We start from the raw sequence: 22,219 nt of genomic DNA, 5'->3' as shown, positions 1-22,219 counted from the left end.
TAGCGTATAACAGCATCTGCAGCATGTAATATTGACAATAAAAAGTGTAAGAATAATGTTTACAATTATTTATTTTGGCATTAAAAAGTAGTTTTTAAAGTAGGCAACAATTTATATTGTAACGAATAATATTATGTACATACTGTACAGAAATACTATACAATGAAAATTGAAATTTTATAAATATACAAGGATATTATTTTTATAACAATTTCAACTGCATATGAAACAAAAATCACGCTATTTTAATTGAGATATAATAAAGAATAAGATTTCTTTTTCATTGTGCCCAGCACAAACATTTTATAATTACAGTATATTAATATATTGCATAGTCTTTTTAATTATTTTTATCTGAGTCATCACTGTCATTGTCTTCTTCTAACTCAGGCATAGGGAAACGGAGTATCGCGGCTATACCAGTCAGTTGATCTAATTCTATAACAATTAAACTATCCTTAATTTTCTATTTTTATTTAAATATTTTGATTGAGAAAAAGATACATACGTTCTCCCGATATGTGCATACATGAAAATATTTTAACATCGCCACCGCTATCCCTAACAGCTTCAACAAGACTAACATATTCTTTCCTCAATGCAATATCTTGGCATCTGAACGTTCGAAAAGTAGTATTAGAATTTGAATTCAAGTAGCAAGATAATTTCAAATAGAGTAGATTTACCTGAACAATTTATCAGAAATAAGAAGCGTTTCTATAGCTTGGGCTTCACATGCTGCTTGAACATGTTTTTTTCCGTAGAATGCTTTAGATGGGTCTGTTTGAAGCATTGTATAAAATGTCTCTAATGCCTTTACTTCTCCAGCTGCTTTTGTGTCAGATATACGAGATATCACTGCTGAATCAGTCAGTACTTCTACAAAAATAACATTATTAATAGAAACTAAGAAATGAGCTGGACTAGTGACTGAAATTAATTATATACCTCTTAAAGAATGTTTAAAACCAGAGCTTGCATGAACAAGTAAAAATTTGCTTTTATTTTCAATGATTAACTTGTTTTCAGTCTTAATTGCTTGTTGAATCATATAATTCATGAATTGATCTTTTACAAAACCTGGGCTAGCAAGAATGACACATTTTACAATATCAAAATTTACATGTCTAATGATTCCTTGCATTATGCTTTCATAAAATCGATTTAAGCCCTGTTTGGAGACATTTATACTTTGTAAAATTATTCTTAAAGTTTCAATCTCATAAAATTAAAATAACCTTTATACCTTTTCATGCTGGGATACATTGCCTTTTCTTTTTCTTGGAATAACTTGATCTATTTTAGCACGAACTATTGTCATATTTGATGTAATTAAACATATGTGGGCTATTCCTTCTTGCATTACAACTGCAGCTACATCAGCATGCTAAATTCAATTTCAATTTATGAAAATTTATAAATGCTAAATCTTTACTATTCAATATTATCATGAATTCTTACTTGAGCTGGATCACATGCCATATCAACTCGCTCAAGTGCAATCAAGTCCCATACTGACTTTTTTAAAGTAAACTTACGATTCAATTCAATATCCAAAGTATGATATGCTCCAGTCTACAAAAATTGTATCAAGAGTCAGTTACAATTATATTTAGTGCATTATAACTAGAAATCTTAAATACCTTAACATATTTATTTTCTTCTATGTTTTTGCCTTTAACTCTTAAGACACATGCCTGAGTATCAAAATCTATATTTTCTACACATATTGTTAAAGTTGTTCGTACCCTAAAGCTGTTTGAACTACCTGTAGACGATTCAGTCTGTACTTTCCTGTAAAAAAACAGAATTTTCAATTGAATACTACTTAACAAATTAAAAAAATGTAAAGTACCTAATGGTAGAGCAGCTAACACAATCTCCTTCGCTGATCAAGTTGAAAATATGCCACATATCTTCAGTATCTTCTGGGACTAAAGCAACAATCCTAATAAAATAAGCGAAAAAATTACTTTTCAATCAATAACATATAAGTAATGATTTACTTTAATTACTAACCCCTCTCCATCTTTCTCCACACTTTTGTAAACCAATTTCATTTTATAAATTATTAGAAAAACTTCTCCAATCAAAACAAGCTTATAACCTAATAGTACATAAAACAAAGTTGTTTAAATATTTGAATGAAATATTACGAAATGCATAAATATATCTATCATTAGTGTAACACTTACCTTTTCAGATCAACAATTATAATTAAACTTTAGAAGTCTTTTCTAAAAGCTATAAAATGTTTTTTGAAAAACTGTGCACAAGTTTTACACAGCAAAGAATGAGTACAAATATTACAGATCATTTCGTTATAGCTATTCTTGAATATGTACATACTATTTAACTCTTACAAGTGTTTGTACTTTTTTTTTGACTAAAATATGTTTGGAATGTCTATTTTCTGATTTTAACACCACTTAACACAGCCTGCATATATATTGTGAACAAATCTTAATTTTGATACCAACAAATGATAGGTTAGGCGGCAGATTGTTAGTGTTAAGTGTACGCATTCACTCAATTTCTTCTTCTTTGGTTATTTTTGACTCTGGCGTCGACTAGCTGAACTACGAGTCTGAATCCCATACGACCATCGTCAACTAATTTTCGCTACTGCGCGCTTTAAACTGACTGATGGTAACCCCCTTACCCTAACCTGCAAAGTGTAATGGACAGTGAAAAAAAATACCATTCGAAATATCTCTAATTGAACCCTCCAAAAATGCCCATTATTTTAATTAAACCTCTTCAGATGTTCCAAAAAAAAATTAAAAACTATGATTTTGATACGCAAAATATAATATCGCGCACGCGCATTAAGCCATCTATTTGGAAAGAAACATATGTACAATAAAATTTGATTGTTGTTTTTGACATATATATTAATAATTTTGAAAAAGTAAGAAGGGTGGAATTATAACGAGCAAGGGTTCAATTTTTTTGCCTTGTTTCTTTGCAAAAATATTAAGTAGTAGTAAAGATATCGCAGTTGCAAAAACCGAAAAAATTATCATAGTTTTTAATTTTTTTTGGGACAACTGAAGGGGTTCAATTAGAATAATGAGTATTTTTGGAAGGTTCAATTAGAGATATTTCGAATGATATTTTTTTTTCCACTGATCATTACACTGATCATTAGTAAATGGGCTGGGCCCTAGCCCAGTGGTGGGTAGGTAAATTAACATAGGTAAAATACATAGTTTTTTGACACGTAATTTACTATGTATATTACCTCTCGAACTTTCAGAGTTTTTGACAACACGTTTTGACATCTTTTCGGCCATCGCCGTGGGATGGCGCGCCGACGCGGTGTGCCGGTACAGCCGATGCGGTACCGGTCTAAGTCAGGTCTTTTAAAATCTGTTAGCAAAGCATGCACTCTTCCTGCAAATCCGCTATCCACGACACTTTTTGCTAACAAATTGCCGTTATGGCTATTACACGTTACATGCCAAATCCCAACAAGTTGACCCATGAGAATCATCACAGCTGCACCGTCACTGATAACAGCGTATATATTAATATTATATTTTTCTCTTGCCATTCCAATACATTCGTCAACCACTTTACGCAAAGCTTCCCCAGTTTCACGATGAGTACTGAAATTCCAGGTGTTCAAAAAAATGTACTTTCTTCGCTGCATGTTGTCTAAACGAAGCATGGCAACAACATTTTGTTTATTGGCCGCCTTATTTTTCCATCCATCTATTAACAAAACTGCATTATTTACACCCATATTGGCTATTGCGATTGCTGTAACTCGTTGAATCGATTACTAAGATTACTGTTGGAAAGAGTCTTATTACTTGGGATAATGTAATTTGGATTTAAGGCTTGAATAAAATTTCTAAACAATGGTGATTCGACTATTACGAAAGGTATGTTGCATCCAAAAAAAAAATAGCCCAAGCAATCTGTCCAATTCATTACGATCAATATTAGCTAAAAAAAAAATTATTATCATTATAAATTTGAATTCAAAACATTTTAATAAAGACTATTTTAGATCATCTACATTATTATTGAAAAATATCGTATATATACCTGCCATTTTAATAAATAATCCAAACAAGAAAACTAGGAAAAATCACTAATTTCTGAACAGTTAATAATATATGATTTTTCTGAAATATGATTTGCTTCTTCACTTTGGTATAAGATTTGAGGTGAATAACCGAAATTTTCAAATGAAGAATGATAAATTACGTGGTACTAGTACTATTATTACTGTTTAGTGTTTATTGTGAAAATTAATTTTATAAAAACTGTGATAATTGTTACATTTAGGTTGTTAGTTTACTGTTAGAGATAAATAAATAACACCGGGCTTTCTTAGCGTCAAAGGATCAAAGGTCGAATTAAAAATATTCAAATTAGAATTTCAATAGCAAAGTACGTTGGTGTAACACTGCTGCGCATGCGCAATAGTATTTGGAAGTTTTTGACGTTTTTGACAATCTGACATGGTTTTTGACGTTGTTTACAGCTTCTGACATGTAAATGTCGAAAACCTCAAAATCGTGTCATTTTCCCACCACTGCCCTAGCCCCTAACCCTAAACAACAAATCTACATTCGTTAATATAAGTCGCCATAATCCACGCGCACGTGCGCTTATAACCAGCTTATAACCAATAACGCCGTCATACTCTGGTGTGGTCCGGTCCGGTCCGGCATGAATTTACGAATTATCGAATAATAGAGAAAATAGCACAATAAAAAATTGTGTAGAGCGTTGTATAATTAAAGTCGCTGCATAATAATGCGAGAGATTGAAAAATGTATTAGCATTCCAAATATTCATCCTAGACATTTTTCATAAAAAGCATTGAGTAAGAAACACGATATTTAGTTGTTATAAATCAATTAATATCTGACCAATTAAATAACTGTTTAATCATAAACATAACAATAGAATATTTCAAAAATGTTATTGCTACGTATAGTCTTGTTTACTTATTGTTTAAAATCGTATTTTCCAGGTTAAATTGAAATAAATTTTGTTTAGATAAAATAATTAAGATGAGTAAATTCCAAAGAACACATTATCGTATGTCCGCAAAACATCTTGATCCAAAAAGCTTGACTTTTTGTGTTTATACCAGTGATGACATAAGAAATTTAAGTGTGAAAAAAATTACTACTCCTGATTCTTTTAACATGCTCGGACACCCATTAATTGGTGGACTGCATGATCCTGCTTTGGGTATGTTTTATGATGTTTTAACTAATTATTGTTCTAAATCTGTTTCATATTTTATTATTTATATTCTAGGACCACTCAATGAAAATTCAGATCCTTGCCGAACTTGTAGTAGAAATGTTTTCAGATGTTCTGGTCACTTTGGACATATTGATTTACCGATGCCAGTTGTCAATCCTTTATTCCATAAGTCTTTGCAAACAATATTAAAGTTGTCATGCTTGAGTTGTTTTACACTACAAATTCCTGCTCATGCAAAACTGACACTTTCTGCAAAATTAAAATTATTGCAAGATGGTTTATTTGGATATTTAGAAGGCTTGGATCAGCAAGTTAAAGATGTTTTGCCAGCTACTGGAAATATAGATGAAGCCCATGTACTCATCATCCGAGATGCGATAGATAGTTACATACAAAATGTATATAACATAGAAAGGTTTAAAATAGAGTATAATTCAACACACAGAGCCAGTCTTAATACAAAAAATACCAACATGGAATGGCACGTTTATATTGATAGTTTTTTAAAGCAATACAATGTTGGCAAAGTATGCATTTACTGTTGTCAACCAATAGCAAAAATAACTGTTTTGAAAAATAGAATAATATCATCAAGACCAGTTTTAATTGAAGATACCAGAGGTAGTAATCATGGAACAATTCAAAAGCATGAGACAATTATTATTATGCCAGATCAGTCAAAAGGATATTTGCAAAACTTATGGCAAAATGAAAAAGAAACTCTTAGAGTCATTATCCCGTGTTTAGACAGCGTAACAATAGAATATCCTACAGATATATTTTTCTTCAATGTAGTGCCTGTTTTACCTCCCATAGTTCGTCCTGTGAATTATCTAAATGGTCAGATCATTGAACACCCACAAACTCAAATATACAGAGCCATTATTATGATCTGTCTTACATTGAGAAACATTATACAGGCAATTCAAGATGGGGACACAAATCGCCTTCCAGAAGCTGGTAAAATGGTCTACAGTAACACACAGGGTAACACTGCAATAGAAAAGCTCCATAATGCGTGGCAAGAGCTACAAGCCAATGTTGATCACTTGATGGATCGAGATCTAAGTAAAACATCAGAGTCTGCCAATTGTCAAGGATTGAAGCAAATTATTGAGAAGAAGGAAGGTGTGATTCGTATGCACATGATGGGCAAAAGAGTAAATTTTGCAGCCAGGTCTGTCATTACTCCTGATCCTAATTTAAATATTGATGAGATTGGTATAGCTGAAGCCTTTGCTATAAAACTTACATATCCCGTACCCGTAACACCATGGAATGTCGCCGAATTGAGGCAATTAATTTTAAATGGACCAAATGTACATCCTGGAGCTGTGATGATCGAGGGAGAGGATGGATTTGTTAAAAGATTGGATCCCGATAATTACACACAGAGAGAAGCATGTGCCAAACGTTTGCTTGTAATGAAAGATGGAGTAAGCAAAGGAGGCACAGTGAATATTAAAATTGTTCACAGACATCTTCAAAATGGAGACATACTTTTGCTGAATCGTCAGCCGACCCTTCACAAGCCTAGTATTATGGCACACAAAGCTCGTATACTAAAAGGAGAAAAAACTCTACGACTTCATTACGCCAATTGCAAAGCTTACAATGCTGATTTTGATGGTGACGAAATGAACGCTCACTTTCCCCAAAACGAATTAGCCCGTGCTGAAGGATACTACATTGCGAATGTGTCGAGACAGTATTTGGTACCAAAAGATGGAACTCCACTTAGTGGTTTGATTCAGGATCACATGATTGCCGGAGTGAAATTGACGCTTCGAGGAACTTTCTTTCCTATGGAAGATTATATGCAGCTTGTATTCTCGGCTTTGTCGGTTATTCAAGGTAACATCGTTTTGCTGCCTCCGTCTATCATTAAACCCATTCCAATGTGGTCCGGAAAGCAAGTAGTGTCGACAATTATCATCAACATCATTCCTCGAGGAAGCGTCTTGATCAATTTGAATGCCTCGGCTAAAATCGGAGTACAAGAGTGGCAGGTCAGAAAACCTCGAGCTTGGAAAGCTGGCGGCACTGCCTTCCCTCTAAATTCTGTAATTATGTCCGAGGCTGAAGTTGTTATCCGTAATGGAGAATTATTGTGTGGAATTCTCGACAAAAAGCACTATGGCGCTACTCCTTTTGGTCTTATACATTGTGTGTTTGAGTTGTACGGAGGTGATACTTCGAGCAAACTTTTAAGCGCGTTTGGAAAAGTTTTTCAATCGTACTTACAAATGATTGGATTCACCTTAGGTATCCAAGATATTTTGGTGAAAAAGAAAGCAGATGACAAGCGAACTGACATCATACGAAAATGCCGTCAACAAGTTTCCGCTGAAATTCAAAGGTGCGTATTCATTACGACATGGTAAACAGCAATGTCTTAAATTTTTTTTAATCAATACAAAGTTTCTTTTTAAATTTTCAGACAAGTACTTGAATTACCAGAAGATACGCCAGAAGAAATTGTAGCAGCAAAAATGGAAGAGAACTATTGGAGTAATCCCAAATTTCGCGCTCGAGTTGACAGAAAATACAAGTCAATTTTGGACGAGTATACTAACAGCATTAACAAAACTTGCTTACCCGCTGGTCTAATCAAATCTTTCCCGGACAACAATTTGCAGTTGATGGTACAATCTGGAGCTAAGGGTTCAACTGTAAATACTATGCAGATTTCTTGCCTCTTAGGTCAAATTGAGTTGGAAGGCAAACGACCTCCATTGATGATTAGTGGTAAAAGTTTGCCAAGTTTCCGGCCGTATGATCCAACACCAAGAGCTGGAGGTTTTATCGATGGCAGATTCATGACAGGAATTCAACCACAAGACTTCTTCTTTCATTGTATGGCTGGTCGTGAAGGTCTTATTGACACTGCTGTAAAAACCAGTCGGTCTGGTTATCTGCAAAGGTTTCTTCATAGTTATGTTTGAATATATTATTTTTTGTATTTTGGGTTTTTACATAATTTTATTTTCTAGGTGTTTGATCAAACATATGGAGGGATTAATGATCAATTATGATGCTACGGTTAGAGATTCAGATGGCAGTCTTATACAAATATATTACGGCGAAGATGGATTAGACATTCTCAAGTCACGATTTTTGAATGAACAACAATTTGAATTTCTAGTCGAAAATAAAAATGCAATTGCGGATGATAATCTTTTGAAACACTTGAAAGCTAATTTCCAAACTGAAGCTATTGCTAAGCAAGTTAAGAAAATTAATAAATGGAAGAAGAAAAATGGTGATCTATTAGCAAAAAGACGCACTAGCGAATTTTCTAAATTTTCTGCAGACAATAACAACTATAGTCATAGGAAAAATACAGAAATCGTTCCTGACTATGGCAGATCAAAGGCATCTTTGTCATTGATGAAAAAATGGATAAGAGCTAATGACGAGACAAAGAAAATGTATAAACAACAGATAATTAAAAGTCCTGATCCATTAACCGCGAAGTATAGACAAGATCTTAATTTTGGAGTTTTACCCGAAAAACTTGAAGCGTTAATCGACAAATATTTAGAGAAAAAGTCTACCTCCTTCACTACATATATTGGAAAAGAAGAGCTGAGAGATGTTTTATGTGCTAAATTTATGAACACGCTTTGTCCTCCTGGTGAACCAGTTGGATTATTAGGTAATGTAATACATTGTTTTATTATAAAAGAATCTTATAGCTGCATATTTTATATTATTTTCATTATTAAGCTGCACAATCTATTGGAGAACCCTCAACACAACTAACTCTAAACACTTTTCATCACGCTGGTCGTGGTGAAATGAACGTGACACTTGGTATTCCTAGATTGCGAGAAATCCTGATGATGGCATCTAAGAATATTAAAACTCCTAGTATGGAAATTCCTTTTAAAAAGTTGGAAGATTTAGAAAAGCAATCAAAGAATGTAAGATAGACAAAATGATTTTCATTACTTTTTTTTATATATGGCTAATTATATACAATGAAAATTTCAGCTAAAATTGAAATTGACAAAGTGCTATGTAGCTAACGTGTTAAAACAAATTAAGGTTGAAAGAAAGTTAGTGCACGATCCTGAGCGTCAAATGCAGTACACGATAACCGTTGAATATTTACCTCATAAGTATTACAAGAATGAGTTCATTGTAAATCCCAAGGATGTCATAGCTAAAACCGAAAATATATTCTTCAAAGAAATATTCCGAGAAATAAAAAAATCCGCTAAAGCATCTGGTTCGACGTTGTACTTCAAAGAAGATAAAATTATGACAAAAGCAGAAAACTCTAAATTGGATGAAGAGGAAGTCGTTGAAGACGAGTTAAAATCTCATAAACGATTCGATATAGGTGAAATGCATGAATCATCCGATGAAGAGGAAATTACCGAAGACGCGGATGCGACAATAGCGAGATCCGTTTCAAGACATCAAGAGAATCGCGAGTATGATGATCCCGAAGAGGGCGAAGAAGAACCAGAAGAAATCGATGAAAATGAAGCAGAACCGATTGAAAATCGAGTGATAAATCGTGATGAGGACATTGATGATATGGTAACGACTGGACAATTTATTAATAGATCAGAGTACGAGCAAAGAAAGATAGATGTAGTTAATATGTATGTACATGCTATTGATTACGACTACGACGTTGAAAAGAATTATTGGTGTAAATTGAAATTTTGGGTAAGTGTGTTATTATTACGTCAATGACATTTCATATTATATTTATTATAACAGATTTTCTTTAATTGAATTTGTGCTCGACCGGTAGAGACAATATGAAAATTGAGTAGACTACATGCATTTGTTCTGATCACAGCACTTTAGTTATTTTTTTTCTGAAGAAATTAACGAAACTGTTAACGAAATGTCAAAAGTTGTTTTTTTTTTTGTATTGTCTCCATTGATCGAGCACACTTTAACTAAGATAAAACTATGATAGGCGAGAACAGCGATCAAAGAAATAATTAATTTTTCAATTCTCCGTGCGGAAAGAAATTTTTCGCATGCTCGCTTTGCTCAGACGTAAATATTACACAAGACGAGAATCTACTTTCCCGCACTTGTATCGTAATATACTGTTTATTGATAGAATGTATTTTGTTCTAGTTACCTATCAAAATGACAAAACTAGATCTATCAACAATACTTCGTAATGTAGCTAATAAAGTTGTATTGTGGGAGACCCCAGCTATAAAAAAAGCGTTTATTATTGAGAAAAAAGAAAAAGGCAGTGAAAAAGAAACAATTTTAAAAACCGATGGCCTTAACATTGTGGTACGAATTCAGGCGTACATTTAAAACTATTAATTGTAATAATAATGTAGCAATGATAATTCACGTTTCTGTTTTCTGATTTTAGGAAATGTTTAAGTATGATAACATTTTAGATTTGTATAGATTGTATTCAAACGATATTTATGGAATATCTCAAACTTATGGAATCGAGGCGGCAAATAGAGTAATAATTAAGGAAGTAAAAGATGTATTTAAAATGTACGGTATTACAGTGGATACAAGGCATTTATCATTAATAGCGGACTATATGACCTATGATGGGCGATTCCAACCATTGAGTCGTAAAGGTATGGAAGATTCAGCTTCGCCACTTCAACAAATGAGCTTTGAAAGTTCTCTCAATTTTTTACGAAATGCGACAATACAAGGTAAATTATTAAACTTTCTCATCGTAACGTGATTGTTTTTAATCTACTTCATAATCAATTGTTTCTTATGTACGTTTTAGCTAAACACGACGATTTATCGTCTCCATCAAGTCGATTAATGGTCGGTCAACCATGTAAAGCTGGTACTGGTGCATTCACACTATTGCCCGATATTCAACGTCAACTTCAAAATTCAAGACCTTTGACTACCATGAGTTGATAATAGTTGAACTCGAAAAATAATTTATTTTATAATTACGTTTTCTGAATCTGCGTTATGATTTTATACCACTTTGTTATTAAAATAATATTTGTTAAAATAAAAAAATAAAACAAATTTTTTTTCAGATTATTTGATTTTATTGTATAAAAATAAAATAATGCACTATGTAGAATTTATTAGGAGCAAGGTTGACAATTTAAAAAATTTCAAATAAGTGTGGTGTATACTGTATAATACGATGATTATTTGCAGGAGCATATCAAATTTTAGACAAAGAAAATTCGATAAAAAATAGCTAATAAATGTTATGTCCCAATTAAACTTGCAAACTATTGAAGCTTGCTATTTGCTGACAAGCAAATTTCTACTCAAATCTGTGATTTCTTCACGTGTTTGCACAACAGGATAATTAAAATGTATTTTCAATAACATAATGGAAATGTTTAAGCCTTTAGTTTGTTTATTGTAGCTTTGACTTTGTCAATGTTGGCTCCAGAGAATCTCTCCACCTAAGAAATACAAATTGTATTTATTATTTGTTAAATTACTTAAAACATGATAAAAAAATTGAAGCAAATTTAAAAATCTTACTTCAGCTCCATTCTTGATGAATACAAATGTAGGCATACTAGAGATGTCATACTCCTGGCTAGCATCTTCTAACTTGTCAACATCAATTTTCAGGAACACAACATCAGTCAATTCCTGTATTGGAATATATTAGTTCAAAAACTTTGTTTATTGAATAAAAAAAATCATTTACAGAATAATATTAAAGCATACTTGAGAAAGTTCTTCGAGCTTTGGTGCAATCAGCTTGCATGGTCCACACCATGTGGCAAAGAAGTCAATGACAACAAGCTTACTGCCAGCTGCCTCGAGCTTGCTCTTTAAGTCCAACTGTAACAAACACAAAAAGTATGATTGATTGCTATAAGCAGACTTTAATGAGAATTTTATGTGTTATGAATATTCATGGGATGTATCACCAAAATTTTTGGTTGTAATTGTATACTATGGTTTCTTTGCTGTAAAACCTTAGTTAATATTTGTTTGCTCTTTGAAAGTCTATTGAAAGCAACTTGCATTTTGAATGAGAAAAGTAATTGACTACACTTTAATTTATCATTAGCAATTAACTTTTAATGAAATTTTTATCAGCCAAAGTTACATAATTTTTAGAAATTGAAAAAAATCATTGTCAAAAAACAGTGATATGTGAAATAAATCTTACACAAAGCATTTGATAAGTTAGTAATTAATTTTTATAAAATGTTAATAGCTATTTCAAGCACAGCTGCACTGTATTAATTCAATTGTTACATCTGCAGCATATTCAGGATGATGGTGTGTGCTATACATTCAAGATTCGTGCAAAGCAGCACCAATGACCCAATTCAATTTCTTTCTAGATCTGTTATTGACCAGTAAAAGTGAGTACACATACGTTTTTTAGATAGAAAGAACGTCAGCTTTAAAGAGACTGCAATTTCTCATATGAAGTCATTGTACAAACGCTATAAATATCATGCCTTCTTAATTAAGAAATAGACATTTTTCCTGCCCATTGATAGAATCAGGGAGCTGGCTTATTATTACTTTATTCTTTTGCAAGGCTAGATTTCGCATCAAAAACTTTTCAATAGCATCGTTGTCTCTTACGTCTTATTTCATGCTTAGTCACCATCTGCAATGCGAAGTTCTTGAAAATAGTGCAACGAGAATTACTAGCAGAATAAAGTCCAATGAAAAATAAAGCTCACACCTACGACATTCTCGAATATTTCTTCATCAATTTGATAACGGTAATCATTCAGCGATGAGTACATTGAAAGAACTTACGAGTTGTATCGCCTATCGCACACGTAAGTGTGACACATTCGCACAGTGGCACACGCACACACAAGTAGCTAGAACTATGGCTAATCTAGTAGCCAAGTTATTGTCAGCTTGCGTGATGCAGTCGTAAAAAAAGAATACACATAGGTAGGAACTAAGTGCTCGCGAAATAAGCCATGCACTCAGTTTTGTACTAGCCGGAAGTTAGGGAGTTAGTGGAGAAAGAGCTGGCGTGTGCCGTGTCTCGATTATGGCATTCCATTGCCTTATATACTATTTACTATTAAACTATTAATATTAATCGAGCTCGCTCCGTGGCATAAATATTACTCAATTAATATCATTAATAATACTCAATTGAATAACGCGAGCAACAGAAAAAGCGCAAATGAACATGCCGTTCCATTTTACCAAGGCTCTCAAGGTTATATGAGCAGCTCAACGTTCGACTTCGCGCGCTCGTGGCAAGAGGAATAGTGAACACGCGTGCGCGTGTACACGCCTATCCAAAATCTATCTTGGTGAGAATGAAATTACTTGTTTATTTTAAGAAAAAAAAGTAAAAACTTGAATGACAAAGTTACTCACAGTGTCCTGAACTTCGTAAACCATGTTGGTAGTTAGACAAGTAGTTGCGGAGCTAAAGTTTGAATAAATTATACTCAATTATCAAACGTACTGTACACGTTGAGGCACGTCGAATGACTAAATGGAAAACGGCCCGCGGCCGCGGAATAGAGCGGTGGCGCTCCGATGCCGGCCGCCTTCGTGTCGCCGCGATACACGACGCTGCACGACACTACGGTAGCAGAGGCGCATCGAGCGTATCCGACAAAGACGAAGCGAGCTAACTCTGCCGTATCGTAAACAAAGACGGAAAGAAGATTGTGCGCGGGAGATCGACGGTTGATGTAGAGAGGCGGGGAAAAACTGAACCCGAAGTTTAACGGAAACTTACGAGCGACCCTATAAAACTTTGTGATCGTGTGAGTGCAGCGCTGACGCATGTTTAAATTCAAAATCGCGCAACTGCTCATCTTATCGGACCGACTGTTGAGAAATTTAGCCAGAAAGACGATTAACAAACCTTGCATTTTTCAAAAAATATGGGTTCAAATAATTTTTTTAGAGTGTAATAATAACACGTACAAAATTCATTTTAATTTATTTTTTCCACGAACTTTGCTGCCAATTGGATAAAATGGTAAATAAATTTTATTGTTTTTTCAAGGAGTCAATGGGAACACGTTCATTTTGTAAACTCTATTGTGGTCGAATAGTAATAATGATAGTATACCTCGCATATAGGATGTAAGAGGCAATCATCAACTATGCACAAAAGCAATAAAACCTCTTGGAACACGGCTGACGAATCGTGAGTGATATCATAGACTAACGTCAGCACTACTCCTATATCTTACAAACAAATACATATGCAATATTCTGGTATGAGTCATTTGTATTTGTACAATTGTACAATGATCAACATTAAAAGTATTACTTTTTTTTAGAAAAAATAATTGTCATTATTAGAACACTTTTGAACGTAACGGTATAATTGGCCTTGGCAGTGTGGAAATTTTGTTCTGTATATTACTCTCACCAACGCGTTCTTCGCACACGTATACTCGGAATTCCTTCAGCTTATCGATCGATCTCCTTTTAATAGTCAGTTTTATATCAACTCATTCAAGTTCGCTCACGTGCATAAAAAATAACGCGGACTAGCTAGCCAAATAGCTGTGTTTTCTCTAGTGTCCAAGGACTTTATTCCTGCGTCCACATGACATGGAGGTCGTGGATTTTATCGCTGTAATTCATGTGTTTGCTTTTGTTTTGCGAACAGTTATCATCTACGAATCGCCAGCCAAAGTCAAACAAAATCCATAAAGTTGATGATCAGAGTCAGATGAAAGTCCTAGCAAGTCTCCCTTACTTTACCCATTAAATATTTTCAGAAAAATGTCCACGACTAAAAAAGTAGAGGAAACTTCGGAATGGCTGCAACGTATCGATTTAACACTATATAGGGTATATCAAAAAAAGCAAAATCTGATGTGGTAACGTTATTAATAAAATCGTGTGTGCGTGTGATACGTCAGTAAAGCGTGGAATGTTAAAATTCTCGCGTGACCGATAGATCGTATCTTCGTACAGCCTGCCGAGTTCTCTAATCCCGATGTGGCATTAAACACATTTGCTTTTGGCTTAGAAAAAAGGCGTTGCAGGATTCTCCGCGGCGATTGTAGTTTCGTTGTTCGAGTGAAAAGTCGATGTACACAGGTGTGGTTGAACGACCCTGTTGCTATGATTCTGAGTTGATCGATGCGGACTCTCACTGTACTTGTCGTAGACTTATATATATAAGATTGTAATAATTTTATATCGTGATTTTGATGACCTTGTACGTTATACCACATACATTTTGACCAGCAAGATTGATATCATACCAAATAAAGAAAGTTTATCAAATGTTATCTTTTACGTTAATGAGTTATTGGTTTCTCTGCTCGCAATTTTTTCGCACGTTTCCATTTCGAATTTCGAATTTTAATTAACCGATGTTAATCATTTGTTACAAGAGATAAATTTACGTTCTCTCAAATAAATTACCATCGCAATATAATTAAGCTTGAAAAGAAGTTTGAACAACGTTCATATTAACAGAAAATTCTCATGAACATTACAATTGCATTTTATCTTCATGATTTACATTTGTGCAGTTGTACCGTTAAAAAAATGTTCACAAACAATCATTAAAAGTGTTAAAAACTACAATTTTTTTTTTGTTTCTTTTTTTTTGCTTCGCGTTGCCATCCTGTTTCTGTCCCTTTAAGTCAGTTCTATTCGAGCTAAATATACGAGACAATAGTAATTGTTGGATAGATGTTTTCACTTGTTACGTAATAAATGTTAATATTTCTTATTCTCCGATATAATTTGAAATACAAGTTAACGAGGAGTTGTAACTTGCTTAAAACACGTATTCATCTTTGAAAATTGAATCAACTGAAAGAAAATGATAACATTAATAATATCGCGTTTTCGATAAACTCAGGAGAGAGATAATTAAAAACGTGAGATAACTAAAGTAAATTTTGACGTAATGACATTGCTAATTCTGTCGCGAATGGAAGAAAGCTCTCTATAATTACACCTAGCGCAGACAAGATTTGAACAAAGAATCTTTATGTAACGCAAAAAGCGAAACAAATAATGAATAATGGTGGATAAATAGTATATAAAGGTGTCTCGTGATCGAAAGCACAGCAAATATCGTACACGTATGATGAGAACGAAAATCAATGGTTACGGTGACGCACGAGATAAAAGCTCGAGTAGTACTTTACTAAAAAAAGCACAACTTGCTAGCCAGCGTAAGTCACTCGATGAAGTGTAAGTAAGTATTCGCAAGTGGAAAGAGAAATAGACTACGAGATGCGTAGAGTCAATTTCATTGAGACTCCGGCGCTCATTGCCGTGATTGCGATATGGAGTCCTCAGCGTAAAGCGCCCCGTTGGCTCGGAAATCACAATGAAAACAGGAACGGTCCGACGATTGTATTGTTTGGCCAATACATATCGCGTACTAACCCAGAGATATAACGACTTGGGGGGTTAAAACAAGGGGTGTGAATCGCATGTCAACAATCCGAGCAGTTGCTGCTGGTCGATCGAACAGAACTGACGGTCCGCGAGGTTGATAAAAGCAGAGTCGCGGTGTACGAAAGAGAGCACGACAAAACAATTTCAAAGAAGAATGCGGTTACGCACCGCGGGAGCTATAATAGTCGGAGAGCGAGCAAGTATAGCAAGCAGTTGGCCCCCCGTGTATCGATCAGCTGGCGCACACCGACTACACACCGGAGGCTATAGTGCAGGTACTGGTCGTGCAGAGCGGCAGAGGGGAGTCTCTCACGCTGTGTTGCGCATGCATCGGAAACGGCGCGGCGCTGGTAGCAGCAGGCAGCTGGCCCTCCGTGCCCCGGTTGCCGCAGCAGCGAGCAAGTGTATACGCGCAGCTCCGCTCGAGGATGGCCGACCAAGAGCTCGAATACCACTGGACCTTACCGGCGTCCAACGGCTCGGTCGCTAACGCTCGAGGCGGCGGCGACGGCGACAACGACGGTGACGACGACGACGACGACGACGACGACGACGACGAGCCAAGAATCGTCAGCGAGGAGTTCGTGTTCGTCTACGAGGAGGACAAGCGACCGGTGGTCGTGCTGCTGGGATGGGCCGGCTGCCAAGACAAGTATCTCGCCAAGTACAGTGCTATCTACGAAGAGAGGAGGTGAGCTACGTCGCGCCACTCAACCTTTATATCTTCCGCTCTTCTCTCGTTGATTCATCTCTCGCGCCAATCTGCTTATCTATTTATCCCCTCTCCTTTCCCTTCCCCCTCCCCCTTTTGCAAGTTCCTTTTATTGATTGACCGATGCGGCTTGCGTTCTTCCGGATCTACTATTCAGCATTACGTAATATTGTATTTTCGCGGAAACGGTGATAGGACGTGTATCTTAATTTTTATGCAAATAAAGACTCCCGTAACGCTTTGTCGTGGCTGGATAGGGATATCTTAACCGATAAATTTTAGCAGCACCTCATTATTTTTTCAACAATATATTCTAATTTTGTACCACTAATATCTTGAATTTGTCAATGAAAATGTCACATGCGACATGGGATTATACATTAAAGTATTAATTAAAGTAATTAATCAACCGATAATTAATTAATTTCATTTACGAATACTCTATCGATGTAATCGTTTTATAATTAATCAGATACATGACGTAACAAATTTTTTCGAATAGGACAGTCTGTCGTGAATAAAATATGAAAATTAGTTTTCTACTTTGATTACTCGTCGCAAAAGCAAAAGGAAAAGAGACGGAATTCTCATGCGTGGGTCCGCGTTATACATACGTTCGTTGTGACGCGAGTAAGGCGCGCGGTTCCCGCCCCTCATTTTTCCGTAAGGAAAAGAAAGAAGGAACATCGTGTTTGTATGTACGTTATAGCTGTATAACACTGCGATGTACGGCGCCGGTGGAATATCTATTTTGGCGTCGAGACCGGCTACCACGCATCAGCAAGAAACTGATACAAGTGATAACCGAGAAATGTTCGGCCGAACATCCAGTCTTCTTTCACGTGTTCAGCAATGGTGGAGCAATCTTTTATCAACACATTAGCTATGCCATGCAGCAAGCCGGTTCACCGCTCAAGGCACGTATGCACATACCTATCGATGCTTTTACGCGTGTGCCTCTGCAAACAGCCACCAATACACGCGCGTGTCTCGACAGTAGCTGCACGTGACGCGAATCCCTCTTGCGAATCATTCGCTACTACGAACGATCATTTTCCTATGCGAGCTGGCGAGTTTCTTTGTTTTCCACGTTGACCGATCAATTCTTCCACTTCAACATATTTCATGCGGCACGCGAAATATTTCTTTGAACCGAGTGTATTTTACGAAAATCATAATTAAATACAAATAGGCGTTCTGAAATTTTTATCAGTAGTTCTTGGTTTTCGAACATTTGAATTGTAAAATATGAAGTCGATTTTGCTTTTTTCGATGTAGATTTGGTATTTGTAAAATGTTGACCGATTCTATAATTTGTATATAATCCTATTATATTTACGAAATGTTTAATGCTTGATAATAAAATTAAGCATTTGAAGCAGGTAAAAGGTGTGGTCTTCGACAGTTCTCCAGGAGAAAGAAGAATAATGAGCTTGTACAGAGCGATTAGTGCAATCATAGGAGGACATCCGCTGACTAATATGCCGATATCGTTCATGATCACATTTTTCCTCTCATTCATCTGGTTATTCGAGGTACGCATCACGCTCAACGAAAGTGTTGCCTACGTCAAGTTCTATTGAAAACAGTGCATTCCAATTGTATCACTCATATCCAACAGATATTGGCTCAATCGTTTGGCAAAGGTAACGCGACGAATACAGATCCTACAGCGTTGACCAAAGAAACGTACTCGTGGCCGCAAATATTTCTCTACTCGAATGCCGATACATTGATCCGTGCAAGTGTAAGTATTTCGCGACCAATGTCACAATACATTGCTCAAATATTTGAGCGCATTAAAATTCGCTTATCATTCGTGTTGTTATATATGCACGAAGAAAAGCGTATTCCTCATTGGCACTCTATGAAAAATTGTACAGTGCGATGATTTTACAGGATGTTGAAAAATTTGCAATGAAACGAGCCGAGCGAGGGGTACGCACACAGCTGGTCCTGTTTACGGATTCACCCCATGTCAAACATTACGCGACCTACCGTGACGTTTACGTGAGTACAGTGTGTAATTTCATCAATGAATGTTTGACAGAGTCCATCGACCAGGAAGCTAATGAAAACAACGATGCCGATGAGAACGATTCGTTACTCAATCTTACCAAAAGGATCGTAATACCTCAGGATGTGGCCAAGCAGTGAGATTCGACAGATAGTACAAATATGTTTTACATTAATACTTTCGGACGAAGATAAGTGTTATCTTCTCGAAATCGAGTTTACTTTCTTTATTCCGAATGTTGTCTGAGTAAGATATTACTTTTGTTTTTTTGAGAGGTACGCGGAATATCTTATCATTAATTAATTAAAAAAACGATTACATTCATTACGAACATTACCGAAGGTTCAATTATCCGTATCTTTTCTCTCTTGTAAATTATTTAGTACTTATATCGATTGAAAGCATTTATTTTGAATTGCATTTTGAATTCGTGACAATTTAGCGATACGACGAAAAAAATAATAAGAAATTTAACTAGCCAAATAATTTGCTGAATTTTAGGTACTGTTCAAGTTCGTTATGAGCTCGAGAATGCTATGTAAACATTTAGGTACAATTTAAGCATAATCATTGATGAAGCTCGGAGTTGAACGATAAACAGTGATTTATAAACATAAAGCACTTATATTTATAGATAAAGCACTTCGTTGCAAACAAGAGACATTTCTCTAATGAATTTAAACATTATTCCTTTTTTGTTATTGTAACTTATGCATTCTTATCCACACCTATTTATACGATTATTACCTTTAAAATTTTATTACCTTTGTCACATCGTTACATCGTGATTATTTCTACTATTTGTTGATAAATGTTAAACCTTAAAACATTAAAAAATTGAAAACAACTTATGTAAGTTATTCCTTGAATTTGCATATTAATTCTATATCTACATTTAAAATCGAGCATTTGAAGTATTGCATAGTTACGTTTAATTGTATATAATCTACGTTTCTATTTATAAATTTTCCGCCAAATTAATAGACTCCAGTCTTGGATACACAGTATAATATTAAACTCGTTAAATAATAGCGTCACATTGTCTAATAAAATTGAACAATTTTTTGTAAGGATAATGAGGTAACTTACTTTTTTGATAAAGTCTATTTCAAAGAATTTCTATTCAGTAGTAACTAACAAAGAGATGCGATGACATGTGTACTGGAAGTTGCACAAAAAAAATAATGATGTGCACAAATATTAAGGCGATAATTCTGTAAACAATTAGTTTTTTTACAGCAATTATATTAGATGGAAGTTATTGTTACGTACGTCTTTATGCGAAATAAAAGAAAAATTATAAAATTTTGTTATAAAAATGTTCGCATTGATTAGAAAAAATGTTACCTATCTACCAAAATGCAAAATTAGTTCTGTTAAGCTTATTGTATTTTTGATAAGAATATTTCTAGTTTTGTCTGATTAGAATGCATCTATTGTTTCTTGTTCAATGGATTTGCGATTGTGATTTCGATCTGATGTTTGAGTTCCACGGTACATGTAGAATGATCAAGCTGGACTTGATGGAATATACTATTGGTAATTTTCCAAGTACAAAATTTTCTTGATAAGTGTTATAATATCATAATAAATTTATATATTTAAATAAGTTTATGTCAATGTGAATAGATAAATATATTTTGATGTAATTCTAATAGAAAATGTATAAAGACTGAATGCAAAAAGTACCTTAAAAAACTATTTATTTTCCTAATTTTATTAGAAGTTTTAATATTAATTTTATTTTCTTGTTTTATGGCTCTGAACGCTTAAATTCTCCCATTAATATAAAATGATGTGATACAGTAATCATTGATTGTTATTTTTCATATGTGAACAACTTCTGGCTTGTTTATTTGTTTACGACTTTGCGATCGTCTCGTCAAATGGTGTAGGTATTTATAGTAAAAAATCAACATTAAGAATTTCAAAACTGGCGAACAATAAAAGCAGAACTGCTTTCGGTCGCAAAATACCTTCGTCTACCTCAAAATTAAAAACCAAGGAAAATATTTACAAATTCAATGGTTCAATAGAACACTACAAGCGCATAAATACTCTAACCGTCTTCGTTAAAAGAGACGACAAAGAAAAAGAAGAGGAATCGCCAATTTATAGAAATACAAAGAAGTACATCGACAAATATTCATTCAACATTTCTATTGTATTTGTTTTAATTACATACGTATCTTTAATTAATAACTGATGTGACCGTGTAGTAAAACAGAACTTCAGCCAGTTAGCCAAAAAGCAAATGAGACGACAAAGAAACCTTCAGTTACAAAAGAAAGCGAAAAATCGACAAATGGCATTAAACGTCACAGTAATTTAGAAGTCATCAAAGTCTACTCATCTAAGTGCGTTTGAATGCAGAGAAATATGTCCTTAAAATTCTATCTGGTTTTAATTGAGAGTGTTATCAATATGTGTAAGCTTTGAAAGCTCTTTATTTTTATACAGGCATAAACTTAAAAAGGCACCGACTGATTCGGTTCAAGACACGGTAAGTAAGCCATCTAAAAGTAAAAATGAAAGCAAATTGACTTGCGGAAAAATGACTTCGATCACGACAAAACCTGGCTCTAACCAGACGTGTTCAAAAGACCATCAGGTTAGCTGTATTTAAATTGCATTAATTTTAAACTCTTTTTCCTTATTGGTTATTAAAGAAGACAAAGTATTGCATGCGTATTAAATAATTATGTAAGAAAATACGGAGGTGAATTTGAATTTCTTTTTGCGACTTAAAACATTAATTATTTTACAAGTTGCGAGAAAAGTTATACGAGGAAAAGTATATGCAAAAACTTAAGAAAACAAATACAAGAATTCCAGCAACTCGCAAATCTATTTACACTTTTATGGAACCGGAAAGTGGTATCGTAGATCGTAGAGTAAAAACGAGTGAGTACAATGATGGT

The 22,219-nt window shown here is 34.6% G+C and overlaps 4 protein-coding genes across 5 annotated transcripts; 2 read left to right on the top strand and 2 right to left on the bottom strand.

Moving 5' to 3' along the window:
* Positions 1 to 84: 84 nt before the first annotated feature.
* On the bottom strand, positions 85 to 2,619 carry LOC131671517 (protein pelota). Its single transcript, XM_058947987.1, has 10 exons — positions 2,196 to 2,619; positions 2,020 to 2,107; positions 1,856 to 1,948; positions 1,644 to 1,794; positions 1,462 to 1,575; positions 1,247 to 1,387; positions 949 to 1,171; positions 687 to 879; positions 509 to 615; positions 85 to 438 (listed from the first exon to the last, which is right to left on the bottom strand). Exons 2-10 carry the CDS (start codon positions 2,058 to 2,060, stop codon positions 341 to 343), a joined length of 1,161 nt encoding a protein of 386 aa, XP_058803970.1. The 5' UTR covers positions 2,061 to 2,107; positions 2,196 to 2,619; the 3' UTR covers positions 85 to 340.
* A 1,999-nt stretch (positions 2,620 to 4,618) lies between these two features.
* Positions 4,619 to 11,125, top strand: LOC131671557 (DNA-directed RNA polymerase I subunit RPA1). The gene is made up of 10 exons (XM_058948057.1): positions 4,619 to 4,843; positions 4,994 to 5,217; positions 5,287 to 7,594; positions 7,676 to 8,158; positions 8,229 to 8,893; positions 8,965 to 9,161; positions 9,232 to 9,918; positions 10,345 to 10,512; positions 10,598 to 10,901; positions 10,982 to 11,125. The coding sequence occupies exons 2-10, from the start codon at positions 5,034 to 5,036 to the stop codon at positions 11,119 to 11,121; spliced, it is 5,136 nt and encodes a 1,711-aa protein (XP_058804040.1). The 5' UTR covers positions 4,619 to 4,843; positions 4,994 to 5,033; the 3' UTR covers positions 11,122 to 11,125.
* A 166-nt stretch (positions 11,126 to 11,291) lies between these two features.
* Positions 11,292 to 13,728, bottom strand: LOC131671560 (thioredoxin-2). The gene is made up of 4 exons (XM_058948060.1): positions 13,552 to 13,728; positions 11,908 to 12,024; positions 11,716 to 11,829; positions 11,292 to 11,633 (listed from the first exon to the last, which is right to left on the bottom strand). Exons 1-4 carry the CDS (start codon positions 13,573 to 13,575, stop codon positions 11,568 to 11,570), a joined length of 321 nt encoding a protein of 106 aa, XP_058804043.1. The 5' UTR covers positions 13,576 to 13,728; the 3' UTR covers positions 11,292 to 11,567.
* Positions 13,729 to 16,538: 2,810 nt separating this feature from the next.
* LOC131671559 (transmembrane protein 53) lies at positions 16,539 to 20,980 on the top strand. 2 transcript variants are annotated; one of them, XM_058948058.1, is made up of 5 exons: positions 16,539 to 17,260; positions 17,991 to 18,198; positions 18,661 to 18,816; positions 18,903 to 19,028; positions 19,181 to 20,980. In XM_058948058.1, exons 1-5 carry the CDS (start codon positions 16,998 to 17,000, stop codon positions 19,436 to 19,438), a joined length of 1,011 nt encoding a protein of 336 aa, XP_058804041.1. In that variant the 5' UTR covers positions 16,539 to 16,997; the 3' UTR covers positions 19,439 to 20,980. The 2 variants fall into 2 exon arrangements, with proteins under 2 accessions (XP_058804041.1, XP_058804042.1); XM_058948059.1 differs by having other exon boundaries at positions 16,552 to 17,260; positions 18,664 to 18,816.
* Positions 20,981 to 22,219: the final 1,239 nt, after the last annotated feature.

This window comes from Phymastichus coffea, unplaced genomic scaffold, assembly GCF_024137745.1.
Source record: "Phymastichus coffea isolate CEN01 unplaced genomic scaffold, Cenicafe_Pcof_1.1 PCOF00128, whole genome shotgun sequence".
Lineage (NCBI taxonomy): Eukaryota > Metazoa > Arthropoda > Insecta > Hymenoptera > Eulophidae > Phymastichus > Phymastichus coffea.
Note: the sequence above shows the minus strand (reverse complement) of the source record. Positions and strands in the feature narration are given on the sequence as shown.

Coding starts and splice junctions, on each gene's coding strand:
- LOC131671517 (XM_058947987.1), bottom strand. CDS start 2,060: ATGAAATTGGTTTACAAAAGTGTGGAGAAAGATGGAGAGGG. Junction 1,388..1,461: donor TGGCATGTGATCCAGCTCAA/GTAAGAATTCAT, acceptor AATTGAATTTAG/CATGCTGATGTAGCTGCAGT. Junction 616..686: donor ATTTCTGATAAATTGTTCAG/GTAAATCTACTC, acceptor TCGAACGTTCAG/ATGCCAAGATATTGCATTGA.
- LOC131671557 (XM_058948057.1), top strand. CDS start 5,034: ATGAGTAAATTCCAAAGAACACATTATCGTATGTCCGCAAAACATCTT. Junction 7,595..7,675: donor GTTTCCGCTGAAATTCAAAG/GTGCGTATTCAT, acceptor TTAAATTTTCAG/ACAAGTACTTGAATTACCAG. Junction 9,162..9,231: donor TAGAAAAGCAATCAAAGAAT/GTAAGATAGACA, acceptor TGAAAATTTCAG/CTAAAATTGAAATTGACAAA.
- LOC131671560 (XM_058948060.1), bottom strand. CDS start 13,575: ATGGTTTACGAAGTTCAGGACACT. Junction 12,025..13,551: donor TTTACGAAGTTCAGGACACT/GTGAGTAACTTT, acceptor TGTTTGTTACAG/TTGGACTTAAAGAGCAAGCT. Junction 11,634..11,715: donor TCATCAAGAATGGAGCTGAA/GTAAGATTTTTA, acceptor TGTATTTCTTAG/GTGGAGAGATTCTCTGGAGC.
- LOC131671559 (XM_058948058.1), top strand. CDS start 16,998: ATGGCCGACCAAGAGCTCGAATACCACTGGACCTTACCGGCGTCCAAC. Junction 18,199..18,660: donor AAGCCGGTTCACCGCTCAAG/GCACGTATGCAC, acceptor AAGCATTTGAAG/CAGGTAAAAGGTGTGGTCTT. Junction 19,029..19,180: donor ATACATTGATCCGTGCAAGT/GTAAGTATTTCG, acceptor ATGATTTTACAG/GATGTTGAAAAATTTGCAAT.